Source organism: Martes martes, assembly GCF_963455335.1.
Source record: "Martes martes genome assembly, chromosome: 15".
Taxonomy (NCBI): domain Eukaryota; kingdom Metazoa; phylum Chordata; class Mammalia; order Carnivora; family Mustelidae; genus Martes; species Martes martes.
Genome location: NC_137903.1, coordinates 27,874,727 through 27,892,184, shown reverse-complemented (window position 1 = coordinate 27,892,184; position 17,458 = coordinate 27,874,727). Strand labels below are relative to the sequence as shown.

The 17,458-nt window shown below is 53.5% G+C and overlaps 1 protein-coding gene across 2 annotated transcripts in view; it reads left to right on the top strand.

Moving 5' to 3' along the window:
• Positions 1-17,458, top strand: part of LGR6 (leucine rich repeat containing G protein-coupled receptor 6) — a gene marked incomplete at both ends in the record, with an annotated part of 116,406 nt that overhangs the window by 38,040 nt on the left and 60,908 nt on the right. For both annotated transcript variants that reach the window (XM_080823981.1, XM_080823982.1), the window contains one exon: positions 304-375. In XM_080823981.1, the coding sequence (XP_080680107.1) occupies positions 304-375 (72 nt within the window). The remainder of the gene's footprint in view (positions 1-303; positions 376-17,458) is intronic.

Sequence of the window (17,458 nt, the reverse complement as noted above, 5' to 3'; positions counted from 1 at the left end):
TGTGACAGAATTGCAGGTGTTCTGACTTCCAGCTCATCTTGCTTCCCCCTCTGCTTCTCCATGGTCCTCTTCAGCCCTGCCTCATCCCAGAAGCCCTCCTGGGCCCCGCTCTGGCCCCACGCACAGCTCACAATCCCTCGGCAGCCTCTGAACCCCCCTAATAGGGCAGGGCGCTGGACTGGGACTCTGGGGCTCGGAAGCTGGGGCGAGAGGGAGGGGTCTGGTGTGGCTCAGGGGGTCGAGGGAGGACCCCCCAGCTGCACACGCTGTGTGGGTCCTCCAAGCCCTTCCCTCCCCTTACAGGATGCTGCAGAACAACCAGCTGGGAGGAATCCCCGCAGAGGCGCTGTGGGAGCTGCCGAGCCTGCAGTCTCTGTGAGTCACTGGAGGGCTGGGCTGGGGAGCCAGCTTCCTGGGGCCTGACTCACAGCCCTGGGCCCCCTGCCTCGGCTTCCCCTCCTTTCTGCGGGCCCCCCTTTCTCACTCCGTGTTCCAGACAGCATGCCGCTCCAGGCTTTGGTTTTTTCGGGGGTTTTTGTTATCGTCAGTGTGTGTATGTGTACACTTGTGTGTGTATTTGGGAAGGAAGGCCCTAAGCCCCGACCAGAGGACTGTGGGAATGGGACCTCCCTAGGTGGGGCCACCGGGGCAGCGGTCCTGGGGTGTCTGGCATTCTGCCATGGAGCCTGGGGCAGAGGTTGGAGACTGCCACCCCAAAGAAGTGTCACGAAGGAGCTATCTCCCCCACCTAGCCTGCTCTAGCCCCCAGGGCTTGCGGTGGGGGGGCAGGCTCAGACACTCATCTCCTCTGCTTGTGGGTGGGACTGTATTCAGGGACTCACTGGCCACCCAGGACAGAGCCATCTCTTCAAGGAGCCCTGCAGTTCCTTTCTCGCCCAGTAGGGGCATCATGGAGGCAAGACTGAGTCCAAAGGAGGAAGCAGAAACAGGTGCTATCTAGTGATGTAAGCCCGCCAGCTGGGATCCTCTGGGCCAGGAGCTGCGTTTTATTCATTTTATTCACGCAGAGCCCATCTCGGGGCCTGGGTCCTAGCAGGTGCCTAGTACAGGCCCGCTTTTGAATTTCCAAGTACATCTGCATTTGATGGAAGAGTAAACAGATGTTTTGGGAGAAATCAAAGTTGAGAGACAGGCCATAACATTTAACCATGGGGGAAACCGAGGCGCAGGTAACACACACTGTGTTAGGACGAAGGCCTCTGGCATCCTCCGCCTGTGGGTTCTTCCGTGGTCCCTGCCCAGTCAGATGTGTCTGGTTCTAAACTGTCCCGATTCTCCTCAGGCAGAAGGGTGAAGGAGGTGGAAAGGTGGCTTTCCTTCCTGTAACCTGTATTCAGGCCCCACTGCACCATAAATAGAGGGGTCCAGCCGTGGCGGCCCTGGCCAGCTGTCTGTGCCACACCCACCCATGGTCTGGACTTGCGTCTCCTACCTCTGCCCTGGTCATCTCCTACCCTCTTCCTTCTGTGTCAGCACCCCAGCGCCCCCAGCTGTCTGATTGGCCAACCCCTGACTCCAAGCACTCTCTCACCTGCTCACCCTTCATCCCAACAAGTGCTGGGCCTCTGGTCCCGGACACTTTTTCTCCCTCCATCCAGGTCACCACTGAATGGGGCAGGCAACCCAGCATTTCCCTAGAGGCCAACATCAGAAGATCAAAGGCCAGCAAATCCTATGCTTGATCTCCACCCCCGAGCACAGACTAAACATTTGCTTAGGGCACCAGCAAAGCAGGGGCAGCCAAAAATGGAGGGGTGTCTGTGTGCAGAATTTGACATTTCATCCAAAGGATCAAAGAGGTATTCATAAGGGAAAAAAATAGAATTTTGCTGGACTTCACACTTATTTTAAGGTTAAGTTTTGTTTGTTTTAGTTGTGAATCACATCTTTTGCCTGTTTAGGGGTTCCAAAGATCTTGTCTTTCAGACCAAGCATGAGGCTTTGGGGCTCTCAGGCTGTTTCTTCTGTACTTTCTGAGAGATGGGCAGCCCCTGTGGCTGGGGCACCTAGGTAATTGACTTCCCTCTGCAGCCCTATTACTCCCTGTTGTCTGGGTGGGTCAGGGCAGGGCACAGAGGCCAGACCCCACTTCCACAGTCTTAAGGCAGATGAATAGGTTTTGCCTTTTGCAGTCCGGTGAGGAGAGCACTGGCCTGTGAAGCAGAAAACTTGGCTTCAGGTCCTGGCTCTGATCCTGGCTACTGTGTCACTTACCCTCTCTGTGCCTCAGTTTTTCCACCTCCAAGTTGGGGGTAATTATCTTCTCTGCCTATCTCACAGGGTTATCAGGAAGACCCAATATATAGTAAACAGGAGAGGGATTTGTAGAAAGAAGACTCTGCACAGCTGTGATGTGTGGTGACACTATTGTGACATTATTCACTTAACTAGTCATTGATCTATTCGTTTTACACACATCTTTGAGGCTTTGCTGGGGAGACAAAACCTGACTTGCATCTTGAAGGATCAGTAAGTGTCAGCTGGGCGAAGAATCAGGGCAGGACATTCCAGGCAGAGGAAATAGCCCATGCAAAGGCACAAAGATGAGGAACCCAGTAAATTCTGAAGACTTTACAAGGAAGTGAGTTTGGCTGAACTGTGCGTGTGTTGGGGGACTGGTGGGAAGGACAGTGCTGGAGAGCGATCTGGAATTAGCAAGAGGTAATGCCTAATGAGTAGGCATGGACCTTGCTAAGAATTTGAAGACTCATGAGCCACAGGAGAATTTGTAGCAGGACAGCAGTGTGATCGAGTTTGCATCACTGAAAGATTACTTTGGCAGTTAGTTACAGAGGACAGTCTGGAGGCGTGGAGCCAGAAGGGACTAGTGAACCCAGGGAGCCTAATGGCAACCAAAGAAAGGCAGGCATAGAAATATCAAGATGCTGGGACGCCTGGGTGGCTCAGTTGGTTAAGCGGCTGCCTTCGGCTCAGGTCATGATCCCAGCGTCCTGGGATTGAGTCCCGCATCGGGCTCCTTGCTCAGCAGGGAGCCTGCTTCTCCCTCTGCCTCTGCCTGCCACTCTGTCTACCTGTGCTCACTCTCTCTGACAAATAAATAAATAAAATCTTTAAAAAAAAATTAAAAAAAAAAAGAAATATCAAGATGCTGTGTCATCAGGACTCTGGATAGATGTCCTGGGTCGGCTCCTTCACTTACTACCTGTAGGACCTTGAGCAGATTAGTTAACCTCTTGGCTTTCATTTGTTTAGGGGTAAAATGGAGGTGGTGTCTATGTACTTCTATAGGATAAAATGAAATGAGTTAAAATACATGAAAAAACAGTACCTTTTGTTGCTACTACTACAGTTATTACCAGTAGCCGTGGTATGGACTGGAGGTGGGAATTGAAGGGGAGGAGGAGTCAAGTCGATGGGCATGTCTCTGGCTTCCACATCTGGGTGGACGGACAGACAGGCTGGTCACAGAGAGCCTGGCACATGGTGAGAGCACAGTAAGAATGTGAGTAGTGACCCGCAGGGGATGAGCGCTCTGGGAGGGGCACAGGGAGACCTACTGAATGTGAGGTACCTGTGGGTAGGGTGACCAAGCATCGTAGACAAACTGGAAAGGGGGTCGCCCCACCTGCAGGACATCAGTGTGTGTGTGTGTGTGTGTGTGTGTGTGTGTGTGTGTGTGTGTCTGTGCTGGGGAGAAGAGGCGGGGTGCATAACCTAACTCGAATGTTCTGTTTGGCAGGTGTTATATCCTGAGCTTTGGGCAGCTGGGGATCTCTGTATGAGGCTCTGTTCTACTAACTCAGGTTCCTCCATCTCAGATAGAGACAATAAAACCAGCCCAGGTTGCTAGGCTGAAAGGAGAGGGTGGGTGCAGACGACAATTTGGGGATCCCCTCTGTGTGCCAGTGCTACCAGAGATGTTTAATGTGCATGATCTGACTTCATTCTTGCCAAAACTCCTTCATAGTTGCCTCCTCTGTTGGCAGATGAGGAAATAGAGGCTCAGATAAGTTCAGGGACTATTCCAAGGTTAGAGCTTGTGAGTGGGGAAGACAGGGCTGTACTCCAGTGTTGTTGCTGTGCCCTTTCCATCGTGGCTGCAAGGGCAGTCACTTTTGGTGGCCATCACTGGGTGGCCCTCCCTCCTTCCTGTCAAATACCAACTGATAGAAATCTCCTCCTTTCTGTAGAAAGTCCATGGATGAGGGAGGCTGCATATAGGAGACGCATCTCTGCTCATGTCTCTCCTGGGAGTGGTACCACCTCCCCGGACCAAGCCAGACCCACCCAGGGGTTCAGGTCCCTGGGATAGGCCATTCCTTGCCTCCAAAAGGCAGGGTCCCTTCACAAACTCTTGTGGACATTCTTGGAACCTCGGTGAAGGTTCAGACCTGTGGTTCACCTCTACCAGCTAGAACTAGACACTGGGGAGCAGAAAGTGGGTTTGGATTAGTCAGGAGTAGGGTCACATTTAGGGAATCGGGCCCTAAGTGAGCAGTTGGGCATGGTACACAGGCTGTTTGGCTTGGCACCTGGGTGGGTAGCACCCAGCTCCACAGTACCCTCTCCCTGGATACACTTGCTTCTTCCCCAACCGATGTGGGAGGGAGAGGATGGCAATGCCAGATGTGTCACACCAGGCTTGAGCCAAGGCCAAGAGAAACCACGGGAAGCCAGTGGAGCCTGGGGGAAAATAGAAACTGGGTGGGGGTGAGGCAGGGCCAGGGGGAGAGTGCATGGAAAAGCAGAAAAACAGCCCAGAAAGACCTCAGGATGGGGCTGGGGTGGGGCGCGGGAAGTGCAGGCAGGCTGGTCCCTGGAGAAGAATCAGAAAAGCACAGGGGCAGGAATAAAGGGGAGAAAACAGGAAAACAGCCCAATCCTGGACACCCTGCGGGGAGAAATGCATAATTGCAAAGGATAGCCACATGAAACTGGCCAGCATTGTGCCGAGCTGGGGAAATTAATCAACAGTGGTGCCAGACTCCAAACTGAAACCCAAGTTAGAACCACCACAACTCTCTTAGCGCAAGCCAGCCAATCTAAAACACATTGGCTGCCTGCAGCTGAGGGGGAAGAGTTGGAGGAGTCCAGGATGAGGGTGTGTGTGTGGGGGGGGTACCTGTGTGCATGGAAGGCAACTGGGCTCGGGGTGATGTGGAAAGGGAGTAGTGGCTCCCACTTATCATACTTCAAAATGCTAAGCACATTCATATCTCGTTTAATCCTGAAATCCCATTTTGGGATAGAAGACCATTTTATAGAAGGGGCAACTAAAGGCCAGAGAAGTTAAACAACTTGACCAAGATCCCACAGCTAGGATGTAACTGAGCTGGCATTCTATTTTAGCTCTAATTCCAAAGTACTATGTTCTTTCTTTCTTTCTTTCCCTTTTCTTTTTTCTTTTGGAGATAAAGAGAAAGTGTGTGGGCATATGTGTACACACAGGGGGAGAGGGCAAGGGGGAGGGACAGAGACAGTAGGGGAGAGAGAATCTTAAGCAGACTCCATGGTCAGTGTGGAGCCCATTGGGGGCTCGAGCTCATCACCCAGAGATCATGACCTGAGTCAGAGTCAAGAGTCAGATGCTTAACTGACTGAGCCACCCAGGTGCCTCCAAAGTACCATGCCTCTATCTCTTAGCACTTCTTTTAAGACACAATACTTTAGGATCCAGAGACCTGGATTTAAGCCCTGGCTCTGTCACTGACTAGCAGTGAGACCATGGGCAATCTCCCCTTTCTGAGCCCAAGTTTCCCTATCTCTAAAGTGGGAAGGTCAAATGAGATGATTGACAGAAGGTGTCCCAAGAGAAATGATGTCATGCTCCAGATACAAGGAACATCCTAATGGGGTTACTGGCCCTGTTCTCTGTCACTTATGATTGCTGTGTGTTTGCTCTCTCTGGGTCTCAGTTTCTGTCTCTGTGCAGTAGAGAGCACCCTCCTTGAACCGTTTCAGTCTCCTGGGAATCTGGGAGGGGGGATGAGGAGGTAAGACTCAAACTTTTCCAGGAGAAAATGGCAAAACCATTCTGGCCAGTGCCAGAGGCCAGTTCCATGAGGACGAGGATCAGAAAAAGTGAAAGCAAGGGGCTTCTGAGCAAGTCTCCCTCATCCTGTACATCTGACCCCTTCTCCAAGGGACAGTTGTCTCCCTGGATGGATGACCACTGCCAGACCAATAATAACCAGCCCTTAGATGGCCCTTTCCATGTGTGAGGGGTTCGTCCTTCTTACCTCTCTTACTCCTTATAGTTCTCCTCTAGGACACTTACTACTTATAGTCTCATCACCCCATTCTACAGATGAGCACACCACTGAGGCACAGGCAGGATGTGACTTGATGGAAGTTATTACAGGGAGTATATAGCAGGGCCATGGTCCAAAACTCAGGCAGCCTGGCCCAGAGTCCATGCATAAAGCCGTGGTGCTGGGCTGCCTCTTATCGGCATTCTGAGGCTGCTGAGTGAGCCGATGACAAGCCCTGAGGACTGGGTCATCACTGGGGCTCTGGAGACCAAGGCGTTTCCAGAGCACCTGCTCCCAGGGCTGGCTTTGGGGGGTGCACTCTGCTGGGGATGCTGGAGGAGCCCGGATTGGGCTGTCTCTGTCCTTACTCCGGCTGTCCCAGGCTTGAATGGAGCCAGTCTGGGCTGCTCTCACCAAGCACCATAGACTGTGTGGCGCGTAACCAGCAGAAATTTCTCTCTAACAGTTTTGGAGGCTGGAAGTCTGAGATCAGCTGGCCAACTTGGTTGAGTAGAAGGACGAGGGTCCTTTCCTGAGTGGCAGACTGCTGGCTTCTGGTTGCACCTTCTTGTCTGGAAGAACAGAGATAGGAAGCAGGCTCTGTCCTGACTCTTACAAGGGCACTAATCCCATTCACTTGGGCTCCATACTTGTGACCTCACCTAATCCTAATCACCTCCCAAGCCCTCACCTCCTAAACCCATCACACTTCAGTCCATAACAAGGAGAGAGTGTTGGTTGCCTGGAGAGCTAGGGCTGCTGACACTGTGGCATGAGCATTGATCCCTAAAGACTACTGGCTTTGATCATAACCCCCAAAGAGAGAGGGCCTTAGGTTGGTCGTCCCTAATAACCATCTACTTGTGAAGAACATTAAGATCTCTCTAGAAACTTTTCATGAGAAACAGCTTTTTTTTTTTTAAGATTTATTTATTGTAGAGAGAGAAAGAGCAAAAGCAATGGGGAGGGACAGAGGCAGAAGAAGAGAGAGAGAATCTCAAGCAGATTCCCTGCTAACCATGGAGCCCAATGAGGGGCTTGATCCCATGACCATGAGATCACGACCTGAGCCGAAATCAAGAGTTGGATGCCTAACCGACTGAGCCACCTAAGCGCCCTTGGAACAGTTTTTCTATTTTACCCTTTCAAGGAATTGCACCAACATTCATAGCCCATTTTATAGACCCACCTGAGAGGGAAGGTACAGAGGGGAGGTCCTCTGCTCAAGATTCCCCAGTGAGTTAGAGGTGGAGCCAGGAGGGGAAGTAAGTAGGATCTTCTTGTGGTGAGGGCAGAAGAGCCCAACCGCGACTTACCTCACCACCTGCAGCCTCCCTGAAGCAAATCTTTGAGAAACCCCAGTGGGAGGCCTGGGTGATTTCAAGAGAAAGAGCCGATGATGCATGAAATTGGGGAAGTCCCTCAAGGAAGGAATCCTCAGCTCTCCTGAGCACTGTGGCCAGGAGGAGAACATTACTGGGTGGGGGACAAGGAAGGTTCCTTTGGGGGAGAGAATGGGTCAAGACAGTCATGAATAGGACTTACAGAATAGTGGTTCTCAAAGCATGGTCCCTGGGCCAGCAGCATCGGCATTACCTGGAAATCTGTCAGAAATGCAAGTTCTCAGGCCCCACCTCGGACCTACTGAATCAGAAGCTGTGGACCAAAGAGACCAGCAGTCTGTGCTTTAAGAAGCCCTCCAGGGGATTCCATGCACGCTGAAGATGAAGAATCAGGCGGGAGACAAGAGATCTATTTGTTTCCTGGGGCTGCCACAGCACATTGGGCAGCTTAAAACAACAGCGATTCATTCTGTCATAATTCTGGAGCCCAGAAGTTGGAAATCAAGGTGTCGACAGGGCCTCCTACAGCTTCCCTTGGTGGCCGGCGTTCCCTGTGGCTGCATCATCCAAACTTCGCCTTCCATCGCACGTGGCCTTGTCTCTGCGTCTCTCTGTGGCCTCCGGTCAGGACCCTTGTTGGATTCAGGGCCCGCCCAGATAATCCAGATGATCTCACCTCGAGAACCTTGACTTTATGCCAGCCACAAAGACCTTTGTGCCAAATAAGGTCTCCTTCACGGGTTCTGGGAAGTGGGCCATGGTCTTATCTATAGGGGGGCCCTCTCCAACAGGCCCCAAGGAGTAAGGTGGATAGCGGAGAAGGGCGAGTGAGCCTGCAGCCCCCGGGAGAGCGCATGGGGTGGAGAGCTGAGAGTCGGGCGTGTCAGAATGAGAACAGGAGGCTTACAGAGAGCCGTAGCCTGGGAGCCAGCTGTGCGGGCACCTGGCAAAGTAGGGCCCAAGGCAGGCAGGCCAGAGGGGAAGAAGGCCCTGAGGGCCGTGCAGTTCTGATCCACGTCCCATCCTGAAGATGCCCACTCTGCCATGGAGGAGCCCCCAGGGTGCCCCTGAGCCCTTCAGGTGACCCAGGGAATCTTGTCATTCCCAGCCGTCCATGTCCATTCACCCCTGCCCTCCTCTCCTAAGCTCTTGTCAGTGCCACCCAAACTTGCCTGCCTGCCAGAAAGGGCCCTGAGGTCCAGCCATGCTGTGGGGCCCAGCTGAGGGGTCCCCAGGGACGCCCGAGGTGGCAGATGGCCTCCCTGTCACGGCTATTTTGGGCTCCGTGATTATATGCTACCATATTTGGATCTCCCCAAGGTTCCGGGAGTTGATTACTACATTTGTCTGGGGCAGAGGCTGCTCTGAGGTGGGAGGGTGGGTGGGCGGGCACGCGGGCAGCCCCCTGCATAAGATGAAGCTCTGGACGTGGGTAATTTGGCTCCTGGAGATTCTAGGAGAGTGTCCGTGGTGGGCTGGGCCCTGGGATCCTGTGGGGGTTTTTTCAGCTGTAAACGCTGGTCTGAGATAGAGTCAGCCCAAGCAGGGCCACCCAGGAGCAGCGTGGTGTCTCAGCCCCATGAGGAACACCTCAGTCCAGATTTGTGGGTCTCTCCACCCTCCTGCCCCCTGAGTCCCCTGGAGCTCTTCCAGGCTTAGGCCTGAGAGATCTGAGAGAGGCAGGAGCGCCCCAGATTGGGATGTGGGAGCTGATGACTCAGATGTAGTGTAGGTGCACGTGGGCCCCAGGTAGAACCAAGAACTGGGTGACCCCCTCCCCTCCCCGACAGAGACAAGTTTCCTTCCCCCTGTATCAATGCCCTCTCTGAGCAGCTGACATCAGGGCAGAGCCCTGGTCTGGGTTCTGGGTGTGTCCGGAGGAAAGAGGAGATCCAGCCAGTGGTGTCTGTCCATCCATCCATCCTTCCATCCTTCCTTCAATCCATGGCCCTGTTTGTTCACGCTTTGCTCAGTGCCTGGAATGCTCGGCAGAAAAGTTACCGAGATGAGTCATAATACAAGGGCCTGTCTTTCAGCAGCTTATGGTTGGTGTGGGGGTATCCCACACACCCAGACACCCATCTTCACTCCGCCCCTCCCATACATTATGGGAGGAAAGTCAGTGCAGGTGAACATGATATAAAATTAGTGTACAAGAGCAAAATGGGAGTTGACCAAAATGTTGAAAACCAGGCGAAGCCCAGTAGGGGTGTGCTAAGAATCCCGGTGGTTAACGTTTGCTGAATGCTCACTATGGCACCGACCCTAGGCTGATGCTTCGCAAATAGCACCTTAGTTCCTTGTGACAAAAATCTCTGTAGGAGGTACTATGATTTCCATTTCATAGAAGAGAAAATTAAGGTTTGGGGAGTTGATCGCAGAATTGATAAAAATGATTCATCTGAATTCCAAGCCCCTGCGTGCCCTTAACCACCATGTAGACTATGCAGATGAGGTCCAGAGCTGGGAGGGACCCCCTAGGTCTGGTCCCCATGGTCGTCTGCCTCACGGCACTTAGGGAAGTTTACAAAGTGCAGATGCCCAGGCCATTTCTCAGACCACCTGACTAGGAATCTTGAAGGCTGAGGCTCAGGACCCCAGATGTGAGGAAGAGCCCTGCCAGGTGGTCTCTGAGGAAGAACCAGATTGGGGAGCCAGCGTTCTGACCCTTGGTCCTCCAAGCGTGGCTTGCAGGCCAGCAGTCCTTGTGTTGCAGGGCAGTGGGAGCGGGTCAGCATTGCCCTCTCTCAAGCTCCGGGGATTCCGAATCTGCATTTTAACAAGACCCACCCTTTTCCCTTCCAGGCTGTTGGTGCGCAGTTACAATTTGAGAATCACTGTTCTTTTGTCTGGGAGCTTCTGGGGGCACCCTGCCCCTCTCCCAACCTCAGTGAAAATGGGCCTCAATCATTCCCACCCATCCACGTCTGTTCACCCCTGCCCTCATCTCCTAGGTGCTAAGGACTTGCTATGCAAAGTCCTCAAGCCTTAAAACCCTTTTTTTGCATCATCAGTTCCACCAGTAGGGTAGAAATTCGAGGTTTGGATTGGTTTGGTTGTGGACCCACCTAGAGGCAATGAGCTGTATCAGATGATCTCTTGGAGGATGGAGGTGGAGACATGATGGCTAGACTCTGGGAAGAACTTCCCAGCAGCCTAAAACCATAGGGAAGGGGAAAACCTAGAGCACTTCTTCTGAAAGTCCTCTGGAATCACACTCCCCACATCTGGCCGGGGAACAGGAAGTGACCCCATCTCACTCCGATCCACTCTTGACATTTTCTGGGAGCTCACAACATCTTGTCAGTTCTGTGCCTCAGAAGCCTTAGAGTAGTCCAGAGAGGAGGTAGGAGAAGGCTCAGATCCCAGCCAGGAAGAGGTGGAGAGAGCGCCTGTGTGCCTGCAGCCAGCCTTCCCTGGCTGCACCCCTGCCATCCGGCCACCCGCTCCGTGCACCCCCCTCCCCGCTCCCGAGCCTGCCGCCACCCACCATCCCTGTGAGAGGAGACTGTCAGGGGCTGGGAAAGTGTGGTCTTTTCCGAGAGTCTATGAGTAATTTTCCACCCGTTTATGAGCCTGTGGAGCCAAAGTGGCTGCCAGCCGCTTGCTGGAGTGTGGAAATCCACACACCAACCGGAAAAGGCTGTGAACGCGCCGGGCTCCTGCTCTGGCCACCGGCAGAGGCTGCGTGGGTGGAGGCTGCCCACCCCAGACCACAGGACCTTAGAATACCCAGCTGGAAGGCACTGCGGGGGTCACTCAGTCCAAATGCCTCTTCCACAGGTGAGGAGACCAGGCAGCGAGAGAGGGGAAGTGCCTCTCCCCGTGTCACCCAGCAAGTTAGTGGCGGGGGCTTCAGCTCGCTGGAGCCCAGGTCAGGCCAGCAGATGCTTTTTGGTTCTGAAAGGAGATGATCTATTTATGAGCCTCTGTGACCTCTCCCACCAGATGGCTCTAAGAGCAGTTGATCTGGAATACGCCCCCCTGGGGGACTCTGTCACCAAGGTGGCTTCTCTTCCCTTGCTATCCCTAACACCTGTTTTTGGATTGGCAGCCAGTTCCTTCCCCTGTCACCCTTAAATAAAACAACTCCAACAATGAGCTGGTCAGGAGGACCTTGGGAGTCTTGGAAGGGCCTGGGTGTCAGGGAGGGAGCAGAGAAGGCCCACAGGGCTTGGTGGGGGTGAGCTGCTCTGGGGTGGTGGCCCTTGAAAGGATGCTGAGCTTCCAGGGGTTCTGGCAGGCCCTGGAGAGGAGGTCACTTCTGTCCCCTGCAAAGCAATCTCTTCCCTGAGGAAAAAGGGCAAGCCTGGCCATCCCCGCTCTTTCCCCTCTCCCCATGTCTCCTGGAAGAAATGGCCTCTTTCTCTGGGGGGCTTTTTCAGGGTGCCCTGCCATGATCACCTTGGAAGTGCGGAATATAGCCAGTCTGTGGGGTTGGGGGCCACAGAGGACCATCCAGCAGAGGTGACCTTGGCCCCATGCCTCTCCTCAGTGCGAAGGCAACAGTATGGGACAAGACTCAGGGAACAGTAGGAGAAAAGGCAGGAGATGGGAGGGAGGGAAAGAAGGAATCTTTCCTAGAGCATCTCCCATGTGCCAGCCGTCACACCAGGTGCCGTCCACAGCTGGCCTGCTGGTACCCCAGGACTCTGCCCTCGGCCACTTCCAGTTGCCACTCTCTCCTCTCCCCTCCTTCCGGTCCCGCCAGTTGCCTCCATTTTGTCACCTTCAGTCCAGCTTCTCTGGGCCTCTCAGACCATCAAATGGTTCTTGCCAAGGTCACTGGACCTTCGCTCAGCCCAACAGGCTCTTTCTAAGCCTTATCTTTTAGCAGTATGTGCCTGTAGTGTGGGCCACTCTCTTCCAAGTCCTCTCCTCCCACGGCTCGTGTGCACAGAGCTCGGTCTCTTGCTTCTCCCCTACCCTTCTGGCCACTCCTCAGTTTCTTCACAGGTGCCTCTCCCCCTGCCCACCCTATAAATGGTAGAATTTTGTGGGGGGGGGGCTCTTTCCTTGTCACTCTGTTCTGTGTGCTCCTCAATTTGTCCCTAGGCAATTTCTTACCTGCCTGTGGGCTCCCTTACCCTCCACACTGATGGCCCTGGGAACCCTTGCCAGCCCAGACTGGCACATGAGTTACCCGTTGGACTCTCCACGTGGATGAGCCAACAGTACCTCAAACAGAACAGTTCAATGTGCATCATCTTCCCTCCTGTGGACAGTCCTTCTCCCATCACTGTCCCAAGAAGAAATGGCACCACCGTGCATTTCAGTCCCTCATCCAGGGACTTGGCAGTCTCCCTTGACTCTGTCACCACTCCCACATCTCATCGGTCAAGTCCCAGTGACTGCACGTCCAGATTGCTTGGGAATAAACCCTCCTGCCTTTCCTCCCCTGCACACTTTCACCTGCCGGCCACCAGCCCTTGCCTGGCTTGCTGCAGCAGCCTCCGAACGGTCCCCTGCTTCCGTTCCAAAGTCACCTTAATCTATCCCCCACGTTGCAGTTACATGGGTCTTAAAACACAAATCTGATTATGTCACTCCCTGACTTAAAATTCTTCAGGGGCTCCCCATTGCCTCCAAGACAAAGCCCAAACCCCTTGGCTCAGCTACAAAGTGCCACCTGGCTTCTGACTTCCTCCCCCTAGTTCACCCTCCTGTCGTCGGAGGGTGTGGCTCGGGCTCTCCTGGACCTGCAGCCTGTGTTCCTGAAACACTCGATCCTACTTCTCCTGCTCGCCCACCCAAGTCCCCCTTACCCACAGGCCTTGGCTTAAATGTCTCCTCCTGGGGGAGGCCTTTTCTGAGCCCCCCATCCATCCAGGTACCCCTGTGATGCTCTCACAGAGCGGCCTGCAATCCTCTTCCCACTCTGTGTCACGTCTCCTTCTATATACTCTGAGTTCTGTGAGGCTGAGACTGCATCCTTTTTTTTGTTATTGTTATTCAGGGTTGCCCGCACCTAGTACAGTGCCTGGCGTGTAGTAGGCACCTAGAGGTCTTTGCTCGTGAGTGCGCGAATGAATGAATGAGGAGACAGGGTCAGAGAGGTGAAGGAATTTGCTCAGTAACACACAGTTTGTGTGACCGAGGGCTGGGATTGAAGCTCGGGGGTGTCTGATTCTGATGCTTCCACTTTCTACCACAGCTCACCGCCTCCCACCTGCCCGTGGGTGCTTCCCAAGAGTATCGAGAATATGGGAGCAGCTCTGAGCAAGGTGGGAAGTCCAGGGGACCAGGGCCCTTCCTGCCCTCCACTGCCACTTTTAGGGGAGGTAGGATAGCAGACAGAGCTAAGAAAGGAGTGAGGGTGTGGAGGTGACCCAAGGGGTTCAAAGTGAGAGGAACGCAGATTGCTGCCTGACACCGACAAGTGCTGTGGCTTGGGCTGTTCTTGGGGGGTCTCCCAGCTGTGTGTTCACAGAGAGAAGCTGTGAGGGGGACCGTAGGCACCCCCACCATCAGGTGGAGCGGTCAGGGGTTGTGCGTTACTGTGCGTATCAACCTAAATAAAACAGAAATGGGAAATAAACTTATTTTTTTAAAACCCATGTCATACCTTCCAAAGCCAAGAATAACATCATTTAGAACTACCTGCTACTTAGGGTCGATCTCTGTCCTGACAGCGCTTAGCCCTAGTGGGGCATGGAGCTCTTAGTGAAATAAAGCAGCAGGGGCTGGGGAAGCACTGCCTCAGGCTGACTACCCGGGGGGGGGGGGCATTCATAATTTCTGGAGCTCCAGCTTGGAGTGGGGGTGGGGATAAAGAGGAAACCCCAGATTCATCCCAGCCAGGGAGCTGGGAGGCTCTGTTCCCCAGCTGGGACGGCCCCCCAACCCATTCCCCTTTCCTTCCTGCTCTGTCAGCTGCAGCTGGCAGGAATGAGGCTCCTAGGCCTCCCCAGGGAGCCATCAGGCCTTCTGGGCCAACGCAGCTGCCTCGGGCCCCCGCCTCAGCCCCTGCGGGCTCCCTTGGCCCCCATTAACCTGCCTTTCAGCTGCACATCTGCTAACCTGCGGCCTGAAGGGTCTTACAGTAAAAACCCCTTCGGAACATCTGGAGTGCAGGGGAGGGGCCCACCTGGAGGAGGGAGGAGGTGGGAGCGGGGAGAGGGAGAGGGAGCTGAATGGGAGAGCATAGTCTGGTGTGTGGGGTAGGGGAGGTTGTGGGTAGGCTGGAGGGAACTCAGTAGTCCCTGGGTTCTTAGTTCTGTTGTTGAGGCAGAATGGGTCAGAGGGGGCGTGCTGAAGGGCGGGGCCTAAGGCGCCCACAAGTTATCAGATGGCACCACACAAGTAATCTTGCTCCTCTGATCGGAAACTACCCACAGACCCCCAAGGACTAGCTAGGGTCAAATCTTCATTTGAGTTCTATCTGTTTTCACGTTGGTGTCCCTGCTTTCCACACACTCCAGCAAAGTCACTGACCCTTACCTCCCCCTGGCTCCGCAAACCTGTCCTCTTCTACCTCTAAGCTTTGGCTTTGGCTTAAGCTCTTTCTCCGCCTAGGATGCTTTTCCTCTTCTTTTCTGCCAAGCCTTCCCTCTCTACTTCCTATATCAATGCAACATTCATCTCCTCCAGGAAGTCCTCCTAGAGTGATTCCATCTTGACTCTGAGCCCAGAAGCAGGGATCCTCAGTCTTCATAACCAGGAGGGCAAAACGAGAGGCCCTAGCCAGAGGAGAGAAGGAAAGATTTGAGCAGAACTCTTGTCTTTGCAAGACCTAGAGAAGGAGCTGATCAGAATTCAGATTAGTAGAGAGGGACAGGGTGTGGGTACAGACAATAAATACTCCTTAGGTACTGTCTAGAGATCTGGTTTCAGAACTGGGGCAGGGGTGAGGGGATTGCTGGGAGACTCCGTGATCATCTTCTGGCAATTCTGGAAAGTTCTGAGTAAGGGCTCCATGCCTAGCCCAGGGCAGGTGGCCACCCTTCCTGGTTCATCTCCTTAGTATGACCTGACAAGTATCCTGAATCTCACTGGGCACAAGCTGCTCTGAGTCTGGACAGTCAGAAGGCAGAAGGAAATTAAGTCTTAGGGAGTGTTTGCTGAGTGCCTGGTGCTGTGCCAGACACATACCTGGGCTCTCTCACCTAACCCCTTAATCAAAATCCTCACAAACCCAGCCTGGGAAGACCCTGGCACAGGTCTAGCATTCTTCAAGTCTTCGCTCAGTCTGGGGCTCTAGATTGTGGTGGCCCAGAGAATCTGTCTCAAAGGGTGGCTTGTGATTTGAGGGTCTTTCTCTGGAAATAGCTGCCGCTATTCTTTGGAAGCCAGCTCTGCCATCTTCTAGGTTAAGGATCATGGGCGAATTGTTCTGAGCCTTGGTTTTGTGATCTGTAAAGTGGGGATGAGAAAGTGATTGTTAGGAAGATTCATGGGGTAATGTATAGACATTGTTTACAATCTACACTAGGGATATCCTAAGGGCACAATAAATGGTGGTCCTACCATTAGGCTAAACTCCAGAATTGTCTCCCATGGTGTCACCATTTTGCACTAGTGAGGGGACCTGAGAAGGGTGATTTAGGCGGCTCAGAGAACCCTGGCTGGGAGGAGCTGAGCAAGACAGACTCCGGGGTCTAGGACTATGGTCTTCCACCCCCTGCCAGGCTCTGCCGCAAAATTAGATGACCCTGAGAGGGATGGGTTCTCCCCCAACCCCTGCCCCCAGGAGTGGTCTTTTAGGGGGTCAGTCACCCCGCAGTGAGTGAGCGAGTCTCACCCATTCCATATCCCTCTCATCATGCGGATCCATGGTGAGCACCTTCATCAGACCACCGGCCTTCAGTGAGTTTACAGTCGGGGCGTAGAGGGCGTATTCACAAACATACATGACAGGCTATGGCTGGTCCATGCGTCCAGAGTGCAGTGGGCAGGGGGCAGCTAACACCTGCTGGGCTCCTGCAGCGTCGGCTGCTGTGCCAAGTACTTCTCGGCACCGAGCATCAGAGCTGAGATCTCAAATCTGTATCTAACATCCAACTCCTGCTACTCTGCAGAGGCGAGAAGTCTGACAACCTAGTTTCTTATTTTTTCTTTTTTGGTTTTATGTATTTATGTTTGAAGGGCAAAATACTTAGATAACTTAAATATAAGTCCAACAGAACGATGGTAGTGCAAGGAAGCAGTGGTGCCAAAATGCGTTCTCTCTTCCGGACCCTGAACAGTGCAATCTGAGTTTTCCGTCAGTAAAACGAAAGGCGGGGGGTGGAGGGGGGGCATCTGCTACCTTATGCATAGGCAGCTTTCTGATCTGCCGTGTAATCTGCCATTTCCTGTGGACACCTGAAGTTTTCCACATCCATCTCAGGAATTTCAAGCCCAGATTCATCCTCTGAGGTCATGGTCATCTCCACGTGGTCCAGCTAAGCTGGGGTCTTTCATAAAATGAGAAGCTACCGAGAGCATTTTGGGTCAGTCTTGTCACGGAGGTTGAACACACAAAGAACACAGTCCTTGGCTCCCTCTCCCATCAAAGTGGGGGGCGTCCCTGTGCTGGTAGCTCAGATGTGCAGCTCTGCACAGAACCTAGGGCAAGGGCAGGAAGGAAACGCTAGGCATAAAGGGCCTCTAAATACATAAGCCCAGAGCTGTAGCATCTTCCCCCAAGCTTTTAGGGCTTTAGAAAACCCACATCATCTGACTCTATTTGTGGCCATCAGGTCACCTGGAGTTCCAGTGCTGGTAGTCACAGGAGCCTGACAATCCAGCTTCTGAGATGAGAGGGGAGGCTCTTGGTGTGGGGGACACCCTGTGGCCAGGAGGGTCAGCAGACCCCGTGCGAGAGACCACGCTTACGTTGGGTATTGAAGGGAGACTAAAAGGAGGGCAGGTGGAAGTCAAAGGACAGCTTTCGCTGGGAGG